We start from the raw sequence: 23192 nt of genomic DNA, 5'->3' as shown, positions 1-23192 counted from the left end.
TAAATAATGAGAAAAAGCATGATATAGTACAGTGATGGGGAACCTTTTAGACATAGAACGCCAGGCCCCACCACCACTCCAGACCACATTCTGTGCCCCTACCCCCCATTGAGTGCTGGTCATTCCCTGCCCCCCTTACTCCACCCAGGGGAGGGAGGAAGCATTCCCATTGGACTGATGGGCAGGGAGGCGGGTTTTGTAGTCAGGCTTGGGGAGAGGAAAAGGTGAGGTAAGGAAGAGGTGAGGTGAGGTAAGGGAAGTAAGCATTCTGCTCCCCTCTAGTTATGTGATTTATGATCCCCTCAAACCTAGAAGAGAAAAAAAGCCCCAGTTTACAGGAAAACGCCTTATTTATAGGAAAATATAAGCTTCAGGTTAAATGACATCATCTTGACACATTCCCCATCACTTTCAGCCTTCATGAAGCAGGTATCCTCCAAATGAACCTTTTTAGCAAATGGTCAAGGGTTGAAGTCAGGTTTTAATCTGGATGCAGGGCTGACTGCTACCTCTTACAAGTCACTATTGCGTTTTCCAAAACTTCTAGTCTATCTTTAAATGCAAATTGAACAGGCTAGTAAGAAGTTAGGGGAAGAATCCAAATTTGCTTGTGAAAGAAACTGAGAAAGGAAGAACAGTAAAGAGGCTAATAGCCTGGCCCATAGTTCATAAAACTTATTCCTAAATCATTAGACTATAGTTTTGGACATTTTTTAAAGTACAGACTCAAAAGATACATCCCCAAGTGCTTTGTAAAGCACTGGTTGCTTCTGATAGTAAAGACTCAAAAGATACATCCCCAAGTACTTTGTAAAGCACTGGTTGCTTCTGATAGTAAAGACATCAGAGGAGATTGTATTCTGAGTGGGGTGGTGCAATCTTGTCCTGCAAGGGATGCTGTCTTGAAGAGACCTGCTTGCTAACTCCTATTGGGGAGAGGAAAAGGGAAGCAGTCCAGCTACACCTCCCTCTGGCTTTCTATTTGGGAACTCTGGTGAACTTTGTGGCATAGGGATGGGAGCACTGAGTCCTTGGCATGCATGCTCACAGAGAGGTCCAAAAGTGCCACAGGTTTGCTATCATGGGTATAGGATAGAGGACCAACTGTATAGGACCAGAAAGAAATGGTTTTGAATTCTGTCTCTTGCACAAATTAACAGTGTGACATAATCTCCCATTGCCCCAGGCAACTCTCTAGGACTATAGATTATAAATAAGATACCAATCTGTATCAAAGAAAGTGGGATCTATCCTGGAAATTAATATAGATGGAAGTCTCAGATTTGAATAAAAAAATATGGACTATTATCACCATCATTATATATTTCAGTGGATATGTGATCTAATCAATGTGGGTGTTCTCTGAAGGATACACCTTATAATCTTGGCATACTTCTTTTTACCTAATTTTTTTGTCAGTGTTCCCCAAGGTGTTCATAGAAAACCTACCACAAAAAGGCTAAAAGCCGTCAGATACACATTTTAACAGTTCAAGGACAACTGTGTATTTGGAAAGTCCATCTGTTGTTAATTAGTTCTTGTTCTTGCCCTATGACCAGTGTGGCTTCCTTTTCTAATAACATAATCCTAGAACTGAAAGAGAATCAAGGCAATCTAATTCAATCCATACCTGAACAAGAATCTTCTTCCTCTACATTATACATGACAAGTGACCATTCTGACTTTACCTGAAAGGACAACACACTACCTGCAAGCAATTAAGGGAGGGATTAGTCCTAAAACAAAACAAACTCCAACCAAAGTAGGCAAAAACTATATTTTTTTAAGGTGACAAAGAAAGGGAATCTAAGGGGGTCATCCATCCATTAGGGAATGATTGAACAAGTTATGGTTTATAATGGTTACAGAAAACTATTGCACTTTAAAAAAAGGGGGGGGGCATTTCAGAGAAATCCAAGAAAACTTTTATAACTAATGCAGAGTAAAGTGAGCAGAACTCAGGGACCAATTAATATAATGACAAACAATTTTGAAAGACATTAGTAACTCCAATCAGCATAATGGCCAACCACAATTCCACAGGACTCAAGATGAAACATACTATTTCACCTTCTGAAAGAGAAGTGAAAGCCTCACAGTGTAGAATAAGACATACAAAATACATGTATGTTTTATCTGTGCTTTTACAACTATTCACACATTTTTCCCTATTGAACACAACTAATGCAATAATTTGTTTTCTTCACTATACATGTTTGTAACAGAAAAAAATTAAACACACTAAGTTTTTATCATTTTAAATTATTATTTCACCCTTTTAACATTACTAAATAAACATCTCTTACTTTACTTTTTGTTCCTTTTACTTGCTTATTCACCTTGACCGAGGAAACCATATATGCTGAAATGACAACCATAAAGAGTGCACAGGTGCCCTGCACTGTCTATTCAGCTGATGGTACTGCACCTGACAAGCTGTTTCCAGGAATGACAAGCATCACAAAAACAAGAGCAATCTGTACTGGGACAGCCAATACCATCTACAAACTGCTAAACAATTGATGCCTACATCGTAAGTGGCTGGTCACCAATGGTACCTCCAAAACATAAAAAGTAGAATATATTTTAAAGTTATGGATGTACCATTCAAAAATGTGTAATTTGCTTGGGTGGGGGTGTTGCCAAATGAATTGGCAGAAGTGACTTAAACAGTTGTATTCATCAGAAACTCCAATGGTGGGGGCAGCTAGGTGGCTCAGTGAATTGAGAGCCAAGTCCAGTGATGGGAGATCCTGGGTACAAATCTGGCCTCTGACACTCCCTAGCTGTGTGACCCTGGACAAGTTACTTAACCCCCATTGCCTAGCCCTTACTATTCTTCTGCCTTGGAACCAATACATAGTATTCATTATAAAGCAGAAAGTAAGGGTTTGGGGGAAAAAAAGAAAAAGAAACTCCAATGGTGATAATCTCACCTTTAAAAGAAATATCTTCTACTGATAGCATAAGTTCTGAGCAGGTAAAAGATATGACATTATCAACCTTTAAAATCCAGCAGCTTTAGGTAGAATGGAATGGAAGGAAGAAAGGTAAAGAAATCTGTTAGGAAATATTTTTGGTAATGAAAGAAAAAGAAAGCATTCAAAATATATTTCTAAGTTTAACTACACAAATTAATATACTTGTTTTATTAAAAGAGCATGCCTGGGGGCAGCTAGGTGGCTCAGTGGATTGAGAGCCAGGCCTAGAGACTGGAGGTCCTAGGTTCAAATCTGGCCTCAGACACTTCCCAGTTGTGTGACCCTGGGCAAGTCACTTGGCCCCCCTTGCCTAGCCCTTACCACTCTTCTGCCTTGGAGTCAATACACAGTATTCCAAGACGGAAGGTAAGGGTTTTTAAAAAAAAAAAAGAGCATGCCTATTTTTATTGAAGAAAGTATCCATTGTAATGGAAATGTGCTGTAAGAACAATGTGCCATGAAGCAAGTTGATGAAAAAAAAAAACCTGGAAAGACTATATGAACTGATGCAAAGTGAAGTAAGCAGAACCAAGAAAACATTGTATACAGTAATGGCAATAAAGTACAACGATAAACTCTGAATGGCAACTATTATCAACCTTATATGGATCTAGGATAACTCTGAGGGACTCATGAAGAAAAAGACTATCCACCACCACTGAAAGAAGTGAAGAATTCTGAATGCAAATGGAAGAACCCCATTCTTCATATTATTTCCTCCATACATGTTTCTCTGTTATAAGTAATATGTGTCTTGCTTCACATCATAATGGACATAGAAACATGTATTATATGATAACATATGAATAAATTATATTACCTGCCATTCTGGGGAAGGAGGAGGGATAGAAAGGAAAGTGGAAACATGAATCACAAAATTTAGAAAACAATTATTAAAAATTATACCATCATGTAATTTAGAAAAAAATAGAATATATTTTTTAAAAAGAACATATACCAAACTGGTAATATTAAGACTTAATATATAGAAACCAAATTGGTTCCAAGACTGAAGGAAAAATATAAAAAAATAACTTAATAGGTCTAAAAACTTAAATCAGAGAGGTCCCTAACCTTTTTTATGTCATGGACTTCTTTAGCAATCTGGTAAAGATTATGTACGCTTTCTGAAAATAATGTTGTTAAATGCATAAAATAAAATAAAGGATTATAATGAAAATGAATTATACTGAAATCTAATTTTCAAAATCCTGAAAATAGTAAATTAATTGATTATATAATAAGAATCCTGACTGAAATGTTCATTGTTTTTGAGAACAGCGATATACTTCCTGATAACAGAATATTGCCAAATTACCCATAATAAGCCTGGTAAATTCAAAAGTATTTTGATTCCATTAGCTTTTATAAACAAATCATCTTTTAGTTTCCATAAGCCATTAAATTAGGAAAATTAGTTAGGAAAACATATAAAATAGATCCCTTCAAAACACATATGCCTTAAAAAAAAAAAACCTCTGAGTAGTACAATCCCAGTAAAGGAAAGTAAAGAGAGGCAAAAATTAGGCAGTAAAATAAGTAGCTTTTTCAAGATAAAAAGACTGTGTACTGGGAGACAAAGTCCTAGTCCTGGTTTTGTTGTTAACCAGCTATGATAATGAGCAAGTCACTACTATACATCTCTGAAATCTTTTTTTCTTATCTGTAAAATAATCATATTTGCCTAAATGCTGTCAGGTCACTTCTAGATATACATTTCTAATTTTAAGTTTATGTCAGATGCTAAGAATGTGATTTTTGGAGGGGAAAATGACTAGATCATATCTTCCTAATGAGTCTGAATTATTCAAATAATTTTTATTTAGTTACCATTCAACTCAAAGAAATGTCATATGGAGTTATATAATAATGAAGCTACTGCACAGTAAACCCTCTAAAAATCAAAACAACATTTGTTTTGTGCCTAAAGATATTTTCTAATATGTAGAAAAGAAAATACATAATTAAGTTTGCATAATTTTCTAATTTTTTCACAAGTCAGCTACACTTATTTCTTATCCTAGAGGTTCATTTATAACACATTCCTAACATATTCTCCTAGAAGCATTCCAAGTTGCATACTTAACCAGTAATAAGAAAAGTTTGTCCCTTTTTAATTTATTCCCAATTAAATTTAAACTGAATATATTAAAATTTTGGAAAAACTAGATAAAAGCTCTATAACTGATAACCATTCTTGTTTGGGGGAGTTGCAAGTAGTTCAGACAACTAAAACTTTAAAGTTGCAGAAGACTTCTTTACAACTGAATTTTATTATCAAAAACCCAAAAACCAAAAAAACAAGTAATATAGTGTCAATAGATAGTCCAAAAGATTGGGGGAGGTGAAATATTGACTAGCTGAAACAAGTAAGAAGAAATAAACCCCCTGGGATAGGGTAGCAGGGTATATTATATGTGACTATTGTAATGACCATAGAATGAGGAGATTGGCCATACCAAGCATGAACCAAAAAAGACTGAATTACAAATCACCATAGGCCACTTCCCTCTGGACTTCTAAGTAGCTCATCCATATGAACTAACACAGTCCCCAAGTCATATTCAAAGTAACATAATCAAATTATGCTGTCTTCCTTGAATAAATGGCAAACCAGCAAAACACAAACTCACAAGTGGAAAAGGTAAGCAACTATAAGATCCTAAACACCAGAACCAAAGTGGTTCATTCCCCAATGTTCATTTATTCTGCATTGGCAGTCATAAAGACCTGTTTAAGGGAAATAAAAACATTTAATTTTCTGGTGTTCCTCCCTGGTTAAATTTAGGTAGTAATAGTAGTCCTAGTCAGAGCCAAAACATAGCCTGCTCCCTTTCCAGCTTCTACTTTGTTATTCTAAAAGAGGAAACAAAAAAAAAAAAAGAAATGTCTGAATCAGGATTTAAATTCAGATCTTCCTCACTCCAGGCACAGTGCTGTATTTGGGAGATTCTGAATAAGGAAACTGTTGCATTATTATCCATTTTTTCTAATTAAGAGTAATGGGGATGATTAAAAATGTGTTAGTTCTCTTAAACTCTTAGTCATATTCCATTATGTTATAAAATTGTTCATAATACTTAGAATTTTTTTCAGTTCTTTTACATGTCTTCTTTCCCCTAACTAGCCTACAAGATCCTTAAGTACAGGATCCATATATCACATACCTTAAACATTCTAATAATAAATTTTATTCTTTTTGTACTCTTTTCCTAAGAAATTGGTCTATTTCTGTCAGCTGTTCCCATCTACCTATGTGGTATAAGTAGAATAGTGCATTCAGTCTGATCTGAGTTCAAATCTGACCTATGTTTGTGACCCTGAGAAAGTCAGTAAATCCTTTTTGCCAGTATCCAAAATGAGCTGGAGAGGGAAATGGCAAACCACTCTAGCATCTTTGCCAAGAAAATCCCAAATGGGGTTACAAAGGGTCAGACAATTGAAAACAACTAAACAACAACATGTCTTATTTGAAATTAATTTGTACTATTCTCTTTTAGCCTCTACATGCTTCCAAATTATTAATAACTTGCTTAAACAGCTCAAATTCTTCAAATTAAAGGGTTTTTAATAGATAAAATAGGTGGAACATAGAATTATTTTTCCTAGAAATTAATAGTAATTTCTCTTGTCCCATCTCTAAGAATTTTTTAATCTACCATTTTCCTGTTTTCTTATTGAAAATGATCTTTTTTATTATGTCTTCATCTTATCAAAAAGCCTTTAAAATATAGAATGAAAGTAGAGCATACAGATTGAAAAACTTGGAAAGTTAAAGTTGAAAGGACTTTTATAAATCAAGTACAAATCCTTCATTTTATGGACAAGGAAACTGAGGTCCAGAATACTTTAATGATTATTCAAAATCACACAATTACCATTTAATGGGGAAAAACAATCCAGGGTTAGAATCCTGATCTTCAGAATTTCTTTTCAATGATCTTCTTTTTTCCAATACTATGGTAATTTTACATAAAATAAAACAGCATTATAATTCAGATAAGAAAAGTTGGAAAGAAACTGTTAAATGCTATCTGACTAGAAAGCATTTTTTTCTTCCACAACTCTATCTTTTTCTATTATACTAAATTCTGTGTGGTTTCTCTTCATATCTGCTGTGCTGGAGTATTTTTTTTGTTCTGACAAACATGTATCTATTTAGCATGTCAACTATAAACTTCGATTTCTGCTACTAAAAAGCTGTTGTGTTTTTCTATTTCTTTTCAAGTTGGGCAATCTAGATTCATACTGATATTTCAATATAATTGATTTTATCCAGTTCTGTTACCTGAAGGGTCTCATTACTACTCTTCTAATTTCTAGTATATTTCAACATTTTCCTCTTGGTTAGCCAGCCAAAAAGCAACTCTAACTACCCAATTAGAAGTTACACAATGCTTTGTTGTGGTTCCCTTTGACTTCCTCACTTTCAGCTCTCCTGTGCTGCCTGTAATGTGTTAGAAGCACATCAGTTCTCTGATTATTCAACCGACCAGAAAGATAAAAACAAATGGGAATTATTCTAGATACTTGAGAGCAAAGTAGTAGTATAAATGTACACTCCTACACTAAAATAGATTATGGATACACAGTGAAAAGTGTGCAGGAACAGCATAACCCTTAGCATGATTCAAAGTATGGTACAAGTTCCCAAAAAAGTAAATAGAATGGCAGAAAGATTTGTGTTTTTATATCCTGACTTCAAGTAAATAAATATTCATTTATAACACATATTGTCTCATTCAGAAATGCAAAATTGGATAAGGGGATGGAACAGTAACAGGAGCCCCAGGCTCACACATTTAACTAGATTCAGTATTTCCTGGGGAGCAGGAGTCAAGTTTTATTCCTTATCATTATAATTACTAAATGCACTTCAAAGGGAGAGTGTGTGGAAGGGAGGAAAGTAAAAGGGACCGAGAGGTGAAGAGAGGAGAGGAAGAAGAAAGTATGAGAAGAGTAGAGGGGGAGAGAGGGGAAGAAGACAGGGAGAAGGTAAAGAGACGAAAAAGGGAAAGGGGGGTGTAGAGGAGGGAAGGGGGCGGGGACGAGGAGGAGAAGGAAAAGAAAGGCTGAGAGGAGAGAGATGACTAAACCACTACCAGCATCTGACCAGGGGTCCACTCCTCTCCACCTCCCCCACCTCTCCAGAGACAAAAGCACCAGAGTTTATCCTCTCCAAATTTCAGCACTAAGCACCACTACCTTGAGTTTTTTAATCCCTAAAACTACAGACCAAACCATATTTTTCCACACCCAAGTGTCATACACATACATACATACATACATACATACATACACACACACACACACACACACACCCTAACCACCTAAGCCTAGGGGCGAGGTCACGTGGAGTGGATGGGGAGGGGGGAGGTGCTGGTTCTTGGATGGTAGTTAAGAGTAGGAGATGGGGGTAGTTGGGGAAGGGAGAAATAGTGCGGGCGGGTGGCGCTAAAGGATGGGGAAGCAGAACCAGGAGGACCACTACCCCCCTCAAACACATAGACTCTGAGCTGGGGGTGGCTATGCGATTCAAGGAAAGGGTAGAAGACCCAAACAGGAGGGGGAAGGAAATTACTGGCCCGGGAGGGTCTATTCCTGAGGGTTTGAGTGGCAGCCCTTCTAGGTCCAGGCCTCCCTCACCCAACCCAGCTGCAGGACCCCTCTCCCCTACTTCCCAGCAGGTCCCCATCCTACCTGACTAGCCTTGTGGAACTGCTTTCTGAATCCGGACTTAAACATTGTGGATCGCGCGTGTGGTCAGGAGGCGTCCCGACCCTCTAGAAGAAGGGGAGGGAGGTGGCCGCTGGGGGCCGGGGGGTCGGGGAGAGGGACGACGCGGTCCCGGGAGCGGAGCGGACGCCGAGGCCAGTCGCCCCGCTGTCCTCGGCCCGACCCCCCAGCCAGTCACTGTCACCGCCACAGCCACACACTCTCACTCCCTCTAAGGCACGCAAATGGAAACACCGAATTCCAAAGCTTCCCAGGAGCCCATTGGCCAAGCCGCCGCTGTATGCAAATAAGTCTCGTGAAGAACGCCCACGCTTCATTGTTGCGTGGATACGGGGGAATAGGCGCGCAGCCGGAGGGTCAGCGGAGTGCCTGGAGGAGAGAGGTCCCGTGGGCTTAAATAGAGGCAAAGCGGAGTCTAGGGGCTGATGCGTTCATATGAGATGTATATACCACGCACTCCGAGTTTGGGTGATTGTGCAGTATATTCCTCATTCCTCCTCCTTTTTTCTCGGACTAGGGGCCGCCTGCAAGTGCTCCACAAGCAAATTACAAGCCTTTGCTAAGAAAGGCTAGTTAGAGTATGAGCTGGAAGCCCTGGAGGGAGAAGAGTGTAGGGATCCCCTAATCCTCGTTTGTAACACAAAGAAATACGCCAGAATCCTCCTGGTGTATTAGTTATGAATTACTCTTTTGGGGGAGATGCTCCGCCTCCTTCAGACCAATGGGAACGCTGTAGCGTGCTGTTAATTTACAAATACATAAATACCTATGTTTGCCATCCTGCCATAATTTATTCCCAGATTACTCTATTGCGTTTTATCCTGTACAGAGCACCTGTTTCCAGGCAATCCTAAATAATCCAGTCTGAGTGTTTCCTAAATTAATTTGTCTGGGAAAACTTTCGTGTGGGGAGGGGAGGGAAAGAGAAGGAAAGACAGGGAAATGTAAAGTATCTAAGTACATGGAATTTCCCAGGAACAAAAAGAGAATCGGGGAGATTTGAATGCAAAATAAGTTAAGCCTATTTGTATACCCACCAAAAAAGTGTCCGCTGTAATAAATATTTTTTATATTTATAACATTTTATTCTTACACTACAATCCTAGGGCAGGTGCCACTTTGTGAAGTAGAGATGAGCTGTGGCTTCTCCTAATCTCTAAGGGCTGAGCTCACCCTCTCAGAGGCTGGACTAAGCTGGAAAGATCCCAAGTCTGGACCCTGGAATGGGTGGACAGTTTGTTAAAGTAAATGTAGCTATTTTCCAAAAGGCTCAACATCTAGGGCTGCGAAGAGGATGGAATTTTCCTCTAAATCAGCTCTCCCAAACCATCAATAGAGGGAGTACCCATACCAACAAAATTTCAAATACTTGAAGCTTCCATGTTCATAATTACCTATTTTCAAGGAAAAATACCACCAGCACAGTTTTTTTTTTCAAATTGAAATCATTCATATTGTAAGGAATATTTGGGAAGTGTTGGTTTCTTAACAGAAGTGGAATAAGAGGCAGCAAAATATGATGGGGAAAAAACCGGCACTTGCAATGAAAGTGCCTGATTTTAATTGAGTTTTTACTATTTACTTGTTTTGTGACTTGACCTATTTTGGGCCACAATAGTTAAAGGAGGGAATTGGACTAAAGTATTCCCAAGGCCCCTCCCAATTTTAAGGTTCTAAGATACTGGTTGAAAGTATCAGGTGATAATAGCTTTACAGGCTTTCTTTGTTAATTAGAGATGAGAGGTTATGATCTCAGGTTGATTTAACCCCCTACTTTGCAAAACTTTCCATTGTTATATGAGCCTCCATGAAATTCCTTAAAATTTACACATGTAAGGGGTAATTTTTAAGAGGTAATTTGCAAATTCATTTTCTCTTGCTCCTCTCTCTACTACCCTGAAATATATATGAACTGTGAAGACCATTCATAGTTCTCACCTCTATACATATATAACCTAGATTGAATTGCTTGTTAGGTCAGGGAGAGAGGAGGGGGAAAAGGAGGTAGACAATTTGCATCATCTAACTCCAGAAAACTTGTTATTAAAATAAATTAAATCATAAAATCATAGTTCTCAACTCTCAAGATAGTCTTATAAACTTCTAGTACATATTTCTTCCATAGATTTTTTTAATGCCCTCCCCTCCCCAAAAAATGAAGACATAAAAAAAGTGGAAAACATCAAAAATTGAGGGCTACTGTTCTAAGTAAAGAGGGATCTGGAATCTAGAGTCTAAGCTTTCTAAAAGTTCATCAATTTTCTCAGAAATCCCTGCTGGGAAACAGCCCATTCCCATCCAAATAATATGGAAAAGATGATTTACATATCCCTTCTCAAAATTCTTCAGTAGTACCCTACTGCATAAAATAAAAAATCCTTAGTCTAGAATGTAAGGCTGGCTCCCTGCTACCTTCTCAGCTTTATTTCATATTAATCCCTTTCACAAACTTCTTTTCCAAATAAAATTGTTGATTAATGGTTTCACGAACCTGACATGCCATCTTCCACCATCATAGCACAAGCTACCTTTTGTTTGTGAACTTAGTTTTTAGATAGATGAATAAATAGACAAATATACAACATTCATATATAATTATTTCTTTATGCGATCTATCTCATCATAAAAGGATTTGCACTATTGGTCTTTTAAAGCAATCAATCCAAAATTGTTTATCCAGAGCTACTCTATTAGGAGACCCCCGATACTGTCTAATAAACAGGCTTTTAAAGCAAGGAAAAATACCTTGGGGTCCAACTCTCTCATTTTACAGAAGAGGAATATAAGTTGAAAAAAGATCAAGTAACTTACCCAAAGTATCATAGGAGCCAGCAAGTTAGGAAATAAGAACTGGGACTCAGGTTTCTGATTCTTAGTCCAGTGTTCTTCATATAGCAACTCTGAGATTATGCTGGAAATTTCAGCCCCAGAGAGGACTGGAAGAGTAACTAAAGAAGCAAGCCCTGAAAATGAGAATTCAAAACATCTATTTATTGAATATGCATGTATTAAATATTTATGAAATACTGTAGATGTCCTGGAAACATACGAGCCTTGCTCTTAGGGCATTCTGAATTGGGAAGGTAGACCTTCTTCCCTCTCCCTAAGCCCCCCAACACAAGTTCACCAGTGACAGATCAGATTATGTTTACCAATTTTTTAATGGTTAAAAACCAAGGGGAAGTTATTTTAATGATAAAAGCCAGTGTTAAGCAAATGAGCAAAATCAGCAACCATTTATGAGGTGCTGAGAATAAATACAGCCAAAAGATGAACTGATCTCTAGTCTCTGGAGAAGCTTACTTTGCATTGGAGAAGATAACATATACATATACAAATCCACAGGCATTTATTAAGTATTCATGGTATGCCAGACACTGTACTAAGCTTTGGAGATTTAAAGAAACCCAAAAGACAGTCCCTGCCCTTAAAGAACTTACAACCTAATGGAGGAGACAACTTGCAAACTATGAGGTATAAACAAGACATACAGGGTAAACCAAAACCTCCATTTAAGGTGGGAGCTCAGCTCAAAACATCTCATTTTTCACTTGACTGCACTCCTCTGGAACTTTTCTGACTTTTAAAAAGAAAGTTTATTATTGGGAAAATCTCATCATCCTTGGGATCCCATCAGTTTTGGTATTCCACATCTCATCCCCACCTTCTGTCACTCTGATTGAAGGGTAGAGCCATGAACTCTAAAATATCTATTCTAGGAAGGAGCTTTGTTGTTGTTTTCTCCTGTCCAACTCCTACCCTATTTGGGTTTTATAGCAAAGATACTGGAATGGTTTGCTACTTCCTTCTCCAACTCATTTTACAGATAAGGAAACTGAGGCAAACAGTATTAAATGATTTACTGAGAGTCACATAACTAGTAAGTTTCCGAGACCAGATCTGAAACCCAGGAAAATGAGTCTTCCTAACTCCAGCCTGGAACTCTATCTATCATGCCACCCAGCTGCCCCAGAAGGGACCTTGGTTCAGCTCAAAGATCTCATTTTTCATTGGCTTGAACTACTTTGGAACTTTTATCACTTTTCCAAAATGTCCCTAGAAAGCTCATTATTGGGAAAAACTCATCATACTGCAAAGATACCATTAGCCTTGATACTTACTCTACCATGCCATCCTTACTCCGCTTCAATCTGACTGAAAGGTAGAATCATAAATTACAAAACTTTAGAACATCTTGTATCTCACTTGACTTCCATTACTTTAAGACTTCTCTTTCTACACCCCCTACCCTTTTTTCCATCTTCTTTTGTATACTGCTTTTCTTTTTGTGTATTGGCTTCCCCCATTAGACTGCATACTCTTCAAGAACAAGGATTGCCTTTCTTTTCTGTATTTGTATTCCCAGTGCTTACTTAGCACAGTTACTGGCACTTAATAGGTGCTTAATAAATGCTTATTGGCTTGTCTAAACTCCTGCTAATCTCAGAAGCACAGAACTCACATTAAGGAGGACTGAAAAAGGCACGCTTCTTACAGAAAGTGCTATTTTTGTTGAGACTTGAAGACTAAGAAGTCAGGGAGTGAGGAAGCAGATAATTTCAAGCATTAGGAAAGTGCAGGGAGTAGGGAAATGTTGACACTTAGCTGTGTGACCCTGGGCAACTCACTTTAACCTCTTTTTGTCTCCTTTTCCTTACTGGCAAAATGAGGATAATAAAAGCACCTACCTTTCAGGGCAGCTGTGAGGATCAAATGAGATCGAATTAGTGCCTGGCACTTAGTAAGCATCATATAAATTTTAGCCAGTAGTAGTAGTAGTAACAGCTAATATAAGAACAGATAGAATGACTTGCAGAGAATATAGACAGAATTAAGTTGGAAAAAGACAGAAAAGGTAGAAGGAGGTAAGGTTATGAGAGGCTTAAAATATTATAAAAATAAATACAAGAACGTAAATTACAAGAGATTTGGGAAGGAAAGTGCTAGCTTTTGAGGAGATCAGGAAAGGTTTCAGTTGGGTAAATGGACCTTGAGCTGAGTCTTGGTATAATCACTTTTTGAAGAGCAGTATGACAATACTCTGGTAAGCTAGGTGGTCCAGGGGATAGAATGTCAGATCTGACATCAAAAGGACTGAACTTTCTGAGTTCAAATCTGCAAGTTACCCTTTATCAGAGAGCCTGGTCTTCCCTGAACATGAGACACCCCCTTGCCTCCTTTAGTACCCACCTGCCACCCAGATCTCACCTATGGTGCCAAGAAGATGTAGGATGAGCAGCATCCACACCCCAGGGAAGAGCCTCAGTGGGCTGGCTAAACCAGGTGGAGGGGAACAGACCTCAAACTCATTGCTGAGTTGAGGGAAGGTCTACCCCAGGCATGTGAAGATTCTTCCCCAGCCCAGCCCAAGGAAGGGGCAGATAGATGGGAACAGTTTGTTCCAGTGACCATGGAAGTGACTAAAACAGGCACTACAGAGCACGGAGCTGGGTGAAACATCAAAAGAGTTTGGGGTCATCCACTGTATCCTGAGCCGTCACGGGTCTTCCTAACTTTTGTCTTATTCCTGGATTTTGATGACTGGAAAAGAGAGTGAGTCTGAGGACTTTGTGCAGTCCTGCCTTATTTAAATCCAGTTAATGCAAGAGTCAAAAGACATCATTCACTCTGAGAACAAAGAACAACCAACCATGGTCACGGTGAGTATCTGATCTGAATTTGGCAGATGTTCTATCTACCATGCCACCTAACTAACTAATGTGCTCTGACTTAATTGTGTTTTCTGTCTATTGAGAATTCACACATCAGTGAGGAGAGCTCCTGAGTTTTATAGTTTTAGTAGTAAGGATTTTTTTTTTTTAACCCTGACCTTCTGTCTTGGAATCAATATTGTGTATTGGTTCCAAGGCAGAAGAGTGGTAAGGGCTAGGCAATGGGGTTAAGTGACTTACCCAGGGTCACACAGCTGGGAAGTGTCTGAGGTCAGATTTGAACCAAGGACTTCCCATCTCTGGTCCTGGCTCTCAATCCACTGAGCCACCCACCTGCCCCTCCTAAGGACTCAAGTAAACTTTTAGTGAGTGCCTACTAGTGCAAAGCTCTGTGTTAGACTACTATTTCAGGACACAAAGGTGAATAAGGCCTGGCTCTTGCTCTCAAAATCCTTACACTTTAGTCAGAAGAAATATGTGCACTGAGCCCTTATAATTTCCCATATGATAAATGATGATTATAGGTCAAACCTGTGTGAAGGAAAAAATATGGTGCAAAATAAGAATGACATTTTGATGGATCTATGATCCCATAAATGTGGGTGCTCTTTCCAGCAGTGCAAACCGAAACCATCTATGCCTTCTCAGGAATAAAGAAGCCCTGGATCCAAATTGGCAATAGAAATTGGCTTATCCACTTGAATTTTCCAACATCTTTGTCACTGAAGAGCTCCATAGTATGATATGAGTTACAGATGGCATTTCTTCTCAAGTCTAAAAGACTGGCTTTGACTCCCTAAAGCTTTTAGTGATATGCCCAAGATCCTGGTTTAACCCCCACACTATCAAAGGTAGTCAAATTTCTTTTGTTATTCTTATTGTTTTAGCCAAACATCCCTATTTGGGAAGGTTGAATAATTTTAGAAAGTAACTTAGGTAGTATCATGCCAGGTTTTAGAGGTAAATATTTAATATTTATATAATATGTCCAGTGTTTTTGTAAATAAGACATTTAAAAAATTCTTGATCAGAGTTGATAGGCATTCACACATACCTGGCTCTGATAGGAATTTTAAAGCATGGATATTATTTTGCTTTTATTGTAACTTAATAGGCCGTTCAAGAACCCCATGTTTTAACATCTGGAAAACATGTTGTCTGGTGATCAATGAGGTAACAGAAAAGACATGATGAGTTACAGATGTTAAACATGGCAATTTTCCTTGGGCCCTAGTACATTGCAAATGGTAGCATATAGACTTTTAAAAAATATTATTCATTGGTTTATATGAAGCTAATAAGAATCATTTGGTGAGTTCAAGAAGTAGGCAGGGGCTCTTTTCAGTTTCAGATACTGAAGAAAATCTTAAATTCCTCAGAAAAGAGGGCTGGAGGAGGGATGATTGAAGGGAGCTCAATTATACTGGGTACTCCACGATATGTCTGCCAATACAAGATTTTGCTCTTCAGTAGGGTAACCCAAAGGATGTCTACTCCAGACACATGAAGATTTCCCCCAGCAAACAGTTCTTTCCACAGGCCAGGAAAGCAGCTGAAGCAGGCACTATGGAGTCCTTAGAGCTTAGTCAGACATGGAAGAGGCCATGGTCATCCACTGCATCCCAGGCCATCGCCAGTCATTTTTTGTCTCGTCATTGCATTTTCTGGAAGAGGGAGAGAGGCCAAAGACTTGGTGCAAGTTGGCCACCATTAAATCCAACTCACCGGCAAGGTAAGACATCACCCCATGATGTCATTGGTCCTCTCCAAAAATGAAGGACAAACGACACTATAAATACTAATGCCCCTTTTCGAGACAATAACCTTGAATGAACCTGTAGTGTTCTGTTACAGATGTCCTTGTTTCCTCTCAAATGTTTTCACACTTCAAAGAAGTGCTTACACAGAGGGGAAACTAGGTAGTGAGTAAACTACTAATGCCATCTTCTGGTGTGATGAGGAGAATCCTCAAAATTTTAAGAAACACATCAGCCACAGTGGCAGCAAATTATACTTTAGTATAGCTCTTATCTTAAGGAATTTTTCTTGCTTTTCCCTGATATCAATCCTAAATTTGCCTTTTTGCAATTTTAATCCCTGGCATCTAATTCTGAGCTCTTGTGTGGCCAGAGAAAGTCTAATCTCTCCTTTACATAGAGAAAGAGATTAGCCTGATATTGTTTGCTTATTTTGACAGTATTTAACAAAACTAGTATTCAAAGCTGAAATTCAGTTAAAGGCAATTATAAAATGAATAGGTTGAATTAAATAACCTCAGTGTGCCTTCTGGTTCTATAGCTATGATTCTATTATTGAAAATCATTATATATGTTTGACCTTAATTAGATTAATAAGGCTATTACTTTTCTGTTAATGACCCATAAAATAAAGAAATTAAGGTTTAGTTTAGCCACATTATTAAAGTCTGTGCATTAATAGGATTGGAAGCTGCTTTGCCCCTCTCTATGACCTGCCTGCCTCCCAGACTGTCACAAACAACATAGGGAGTTCCTGTTGAACTATACTTTTTTGGATATTTCAACCAGTAAACAATTTGACCACATATGTTATAACACCCAAAGCAAGGAAAGGTCAGTACAATTATTATTCAAAAACTAAAAGCAAACTTTATTCTATTGTCCTTGAATGAATAATCATGTAAAATGACTGATGCTGCAATTATGGTTTCTAAGTCTCATTATAACTTTAACATTCTATGATCATTATAAACTGATTGATCTTTTTTTAACCCCTTACCTTGTATTGACTCCAAGGCAGAAGAGTGGTAAGGGCTGGGCAATGGGGGTCAAGTGACTTACCCAGGATCACATAGCTGGGAAGTGTCTGACACCAGATTTGAACCCAGGACCTCCCATCTCTAGGTCTGGTTCTCAATCCACTGAGCTACCCAGGTGCCCCCATGATCAATCATTGTACTGTGCTAGGACCCAAACATACCAAGAGAGAAATGAAATAGTTCCTTTCCTCAAGCAGCTTAAATTTGATTGGTCTCCTTATAATCATAACCTCCTGTTTTTTCACCTCTCCCTGACTGCCTCCTTCTCAACCTCTTCTTGTTGCTAGGTGGTGCAAGTGGATAGAGGGCCAGGCCTGGAGTCAGGAAGACCTGAATTCAAGTCAGACCTCAGATACTTACTAGCTCTGTAATCCTGGACAAACCACTTAACCCTGTTTGCCTCAGTTTTCTCATCTTTAAAATGAGCTGGAAAAGGAAACAGCATACCACTCCAGTATCTTTTCCAAGAGTCATACCTAACTGAACAACAACATAAACTCTATCCCCTCCTATACCCTTCCCTGCTTTCCCAGTTCATCACAAATGCTCTAGCCTTATCCAGTGGAATTGCTCATTGGCTATGAGGCAGGGGAAAGGAGGGAAAGAATATAAATCATGTAACCATGGAAAAAATATTCTAAATTAATTAATTAAGTAAATGTTTTTCAATTAAAAAACAAACCAAAAAAAATGCTCTAGCCTTACTACCTCTTCTTCCTAGACTTGATTATATTGTTGACCTGTTCAAGTGACACATTCTCTTCCACCCTTGAATCTCTTCTTGCCTTGTCCTATTCCCTATCACTCCTACCTTGGCAAATTTCAACCATGAATTTCTCCAATATCTACCTCCTTCACTCCTACTTTCATGCTTTAAAACACTGCTGGAGAAAGGTTCATGGATTAGAGCTGGACGGGATCTTATAGGCCATTGGGTCCAACTCCTTCATTTTAAAGATGAGAAAAATGAAGCTCAAAGAGGACTTGCCTAGGATTGTACATCCAATGTCTGATACAGGATTCAAACCCAATTCATTGCAACCTTGAGTGTTCTCTGTTGATTTAGCCATCTAGCTGCCTCCAGGTCATACAAATCATACCATCAGAGTCTACTAAAATTTTATTTTCTTCTCAACTAGACCCACAGTGTTATATGATGAGGCATTTCTTCCTCCTTTGTTGAGAGTCTCAAGAGAATTATCCCATTTCTCATGATTCATCCCTATAATGACTATATGGGCATCAGTTGAAGGGGCAGAGATTAAGGACACACATAGCTTCACTCTTCAAGTGAGTCCTGATTGTTTCCAAGGTGGTAAAGACACCAGTGGATTGATTCTACTACATATTTGGTCCAGCAACCTCCCATTTAATATTGGTCAGATTATGTGCCTAGATGACAGTAATGGCTTTTCCATTGGTCCCCAGATTCCTATTCTCAACCTTAATAGCATCCATGGATCTGGGTGGAATCATATTGGAATATACAAACCACAAGGTTGTGGATGGCCACAATAGCCACTCTGCCTGAGGTGAATTCAGCCCTGGTAAAGAGGTACCTCAAATGGCAAATCCATTGACCATGACCTTCATTGTCTTACCTCTGAGATATCACTGAAGCAGTAGATCCTGGCACTCAGCTTGGGAAAAGAGCTGAAAGCATCAAAATCTCTTTGAGTCATTTGGTCCCTACCCAATTGCCTCTGGGAAATTTCTGATTATAACTGAAATATAGATCTTCAAAGATGTGAATAAGAAGATTTCACATTTCCCATGCAAATTACTCAAGGAAACAAAGCTTGTATCAGATACAGGTAAATCTTTATTCCACCCACAGAAAATGCATTAAGGGCTCACAGTAACTTTTAAGAAGCCAATACACTTTTCTCTGTAATCAATCTCACCTTCTCCCAGACCCCTAAATAATCCTTTTTGTTTGGCAACATGCTGGTTTGAATGAAAGGGAAATTAGCAGGATGGCTAAACCTACTGCACCCAGTCTCCAAAATTTGAGTGTACTACTTTCACACCAAAAACCTAAATAGATGTCCAACTTTATAGTCCTCAGGAAATAGGCTCTGTTGAAAAGGAAATGAACTTGCATTTCCTAACCAGGCAACCCCCTTCCCATCAGACTTGCACTGAGAGAATAACTCACAGTAATAGCTGAAGGCAAAATCTTCTACTTCCCTGTGTTGTTTCTAAATCCATCTCTTAATCCTACCGTAGGAGCCAGTTGTGCAATCCTCTTGATTTATCCCAAGAAGCCAATACTATCCAGGAACTCCCTCACTCTCTTTAGAAGGCTAGGTTCCAGAACTCTTTAGGAACTTAACATTGTCCAGAAAATTCCCTTTCCTTTATCCAGGATTCTGGGGTTCAGAAACTCTCAGTCTAAGTGAGTAAGAGTAAGTACAACCTCAAATTGCTTCAGCTCCAAGGCAACCATTTATGATTCCTGAGACTCAAGACTGCCCTGAGTTCTGCTGCTCTCCACATCTCTAAAAAAGGGGACAAAGAAAAGAAAATGAGCAAGGCTAGCTGCAACATATTCCCTTTTATAGGTCCAGCAGAAGGAAGCAGTTCTAACTTCTAACACTGAGAACCAACCAGTTCATACCCAGTGACCCTCAAGGTGATGTTCCCATATTCCCAGTAAGTCTGGCAATTGGCAAAAGACATATTTCAAATCCTTTAAAAGGGAATACAATTGAAATCCCAAATAAAATCCCAGTGCCCATGAAACTCACCAACTCCCATAATCAACCCTACACTTGTGCCATCAATCCCATCCCTTCCTATCTTCTATAGGAGTCTGACCTTCACAATCTTTCCCTCTCTCATCTATAAGTTTTCCTTAGCCACTGGTGCCTTCCCTGCTTCCTACAGGTGTAGGATCTCTTGCCATCCTCAAAAAAAATGCCTTTACTTACTGCTGCCAACCCTCCAGACTATAAGAATCATTATACTGATTGCCTTCATTTTATCAACTATCATTCTCTGCTCGACCCTAACTCTTCACTACTAAATCCAGGGAATTCTCTGTAGCTTTTAACACTGTCTAAACTACTCCCTCTTCCTGGCTATTCCCTCTTCTTTTAGCTTCTGTAATACTACTGACTCTGTCTTCATTCTCCTCCTTTTCTGACCATTCTCCATCCCCTTTACCTGAACCATTATTTGTCCACCCACTAAGTACAGTTGTTCCCCCAGCACCCTATTCGTCTTTCTTTTCTTTTTCTATATTCTCAGTGCTTTCAACAGATCCCACTGACTTGCTTCCTATTTATATGTAAATAAATCCCTAACCTATATATTCAGCCCCAGCATGAATAAGTTCTCTTCTGAATCCCAGTCTTGTATCCCCAACTGCCTGAAGGACATCTGTTTCCATGTGGATATTCCATAACATCTCAATCTCAACTAATTCAAAACAAAACTTATAAAGTAAAGAAAATGTTTTTCAAACTTTAAAGTACTATATAAACATGAGCTATTATTATTTCTGAAAATATATTCCTTCAAACTTTCTCTACTGAGGACATTACCCTCCTTCCAGTCATTAAGTATGTAACCTCTTCTCTTTTCTTCACTTCCTATCTCCATTCATTTGTCAGTTTTTGTCACCTCTAACTCTACCCAATTGATAATAATTAAAACCTAGCACTATAGAGCATTTTAAAGTTTGCAAAGTCCTTTTAATATCTCATTTTATCCTCACTAAAACACTGAGTGGTAGATGTTATTATTATCTCTAATTTATAGATGAAGAAACAGAACCTCAGAAAAGGTAAGGAACCTGCCCAGTTACACTACAAGAGGCTGAGACAAGATTTGAATTCAGGTCTTCTTGAATGTAGGGCCCTTTTCATCTTTTTTCATTGCACTTATAGTGCTTCTTAATGAATATTTGCTAAATTAATTGAATCAAATCCTATGCCAATGTTTTCCAAACTATGCATCCTGATACATGAGTGACCTGAGATCAGATGGTACCATCATGAACTGTAAGTTAAAGGTGATAGGGGGTATTTAAACACCTGAGCCTCCAAATAAACATAGCAATACAATAACAAATTGCCAGTGATTAAGATCTTGACCTTCAAAACTTCTTCAAAGCCCCTTTATCCCAATTGCAGAATAAGTACATCTCCTGAACATATGCAATTCAGGGACTTCTTGGAAATTATTTACATCAATGGGAAGAGAAAATGTGTTAGTGGACAAGAAAGGAATACTTTTCTTTCTGTTTCTCCATTGATCTCTTTAACTAGATGAATCCTTTAAGTTCAGGCTTAAAAATTAGATCAGTGTTCTTAGTTCCTAGGCACCAGAGAAGTCACTATCATGAACAGATTCCAATGGATCACTTTCCAGACAACACTGGCTTTGAAATAACTGTAATTCCTAAGGGTCATCTCTCCTGAGGGGGGAGAAAAAAAAAAATATATATATATACACACAAAAAAATACAAGCGCAAATAGGTGGCTCAGTGGATAGAAAGCCCAAGAGTTCCAGAGGTCCTGGATTCAAATCTAACCTCATATACTTCTTCTCTGGGTGGCCTTTAATCTCAATTTCCTAACTTTTATAGTTCTTCTGCCTTGGAACTGATACTTAGTATGAATGTAAGGGAGGAAAGAAAGAAAGAAAGAAAGAAAGAAAGAAAGAAAGAAAGAAAGAAAGAAAGAAAGAAAGAAAGAAAGAAAGAAAGAAAGAAAGAAAGAAAGAAAGAAAGAAAGAAAGAAAGAAAGAAAGAAAGAAAGAAAGAAAGAAAGAAAGAAAGAAAGAAAGAAAGAAAGAAAGAAAGAAAGAAAGAAAGAAAGAAAGAAAGAAAGGAAGGCAAGGAAGGAAGGAAGGAAGGAAGAAAGAAAGAAAGGAAGGAAGGAAGGCAAGGAAGGAAGGAAGGAAGGAAGGCAAGGAAGAAGGAAAAAAGAAAGAAAAATACAAACCAATTTCAAATGCAGGGGGAACAATAAGAAGTAGATAGGGAAAGCTAATAGGAGTTTCATTTGAATTGAATATTTTGTTTTAAATTAATAGAATTTATCCACAAGTGTCCTCATATGGCCCTCCCCTCCTTCCCCATATCACAGAAGGCATCATCTGGGAGACAGCCATGTTCATACAAAAGATGTCATTTATGTTTGTATCTTTCAGTTTACTCCCTGGAGGTAACATTCACAATTCTTCAAGAATTAAATTTGTAGGGACCAGCTGGGTGGCTCAGTGGATTGAGAGTTGACCCTAGAGATAGAAGGTCCTAGGATCATATGTGGCCTCAGACACTCTCTGATTGTATGATCCTGGGTAAGTCACTTAACCCCCTTTGCCTAGCCCTTGCCACACTCTTCTGCCTTGGAGCCAATACATAGAATTGATTCTAAGACAGATGGTAAGGTTTTAAAAAAAAGAATTAAATCTGTAGCTGTTATGATGCTCTCTTGGCTCTACTCTTTTTACTGTTCATTATCACATGTAATTCTTTCCAAGTATTACTAAAATTAGCCTGCTCGTCATTTCTTATGGCATAGTAGTATTCCATCACAATCAAAAACCACCATTTGTTTAGCCATTCCCCAATTGCTGGGCATCCTCTATCAATTTCCAGTTTTTTTGCCACCACAAAGAGAGCTGCTATAAAGATTTTGGAACACCTAAGTTCTTTTCCTTTTTTTCTGATCTTCTTTGGAAAGAGACCCAAGCAGTAGTATTGTTAGGTCTAAGGATATACACAGTTTATATTTTTTATAACTCTCTGGGTATAATTCAAAATTACTCTCCAAAATGGGTGGATCAGTTCACAACTCTACCAACACACTTGAGTTGAATCTAGGGAAAAAAAAGCTAATAACAAGGGCATTCTAGGGATGGAGTACATAGCTTGTGTAAAGGTATGGCAATGGGAGAGAGGATGCATATGGGGCCCAAGGAGGTGGGCCAGTTGTGGTCATTTGCATGTTTGGAGCCAGATTGTGAGGGGCTCTAATTGCAATTTTCCTGTT

The 23192-nt window shown here is 38.4% G+C and overlaps 1 protein-coding gene across 14 annotated transcripts in view; it reads right to left on the bottom strand.

The window, feature by feature from the left end:
• The window catches only part of SH3GL3 (SH3 domain containing GRB2 like 3, endophilin A3), a 162026-nt gene extending 142544 nt beyond the window's left edge, over positions 1-19482 (bottom strand). For 4 of the 14 annotated variants that reach the window (XM_056805824.1, XM_056805858.1, XM_056805846.1 and 1 more), the window contains exons 1-3: positions 19345-19442; positions 11529-11680; positions 8682-9086 (exon numbers count right to left, since the gene is read on the bottom strand). Coding sequence is in view for 8 of the 14 variants with exons in the window: in XM_007479247.3 (XP_007479309.1) it covers positions 8682-8726 (45 nt within the window). In the remaining 6 variants the exon portion in view is untranslated. Of the gene's footprint in view, positions 1-6859; positions 6879-8681; positions 9087-11528; positions 11681-19344 lie in introns of those variants that run through there. The other 10 variants (XM_056805862.1, XM_007479257.3, XM_007479247.3 and 7 more) reach the window with 9 other exon arrangements.
• Between the last annotated feature and the right edge of the window lie 3710 nt (positions 19483-23192).

Source organism: Monodelphis domestica, chromosome 1, assembly GCF_027887165.1.
Source record: "Monodelphis domestica isolate mMonDom1 chromosome 1, mMonDom1.pri, whole genome shotgun sequence".
In the NCBI taxonomy this organism is placed as follows: Eukaryota; Metazoa; Chordata; class Mammalia; order Didelphimorphia; family Didelphidae; genus Monodelphis; species Monodelphis domestica.
This window is presented reverse-complemented; position numbering and strand designations above follow the sequence as displayed.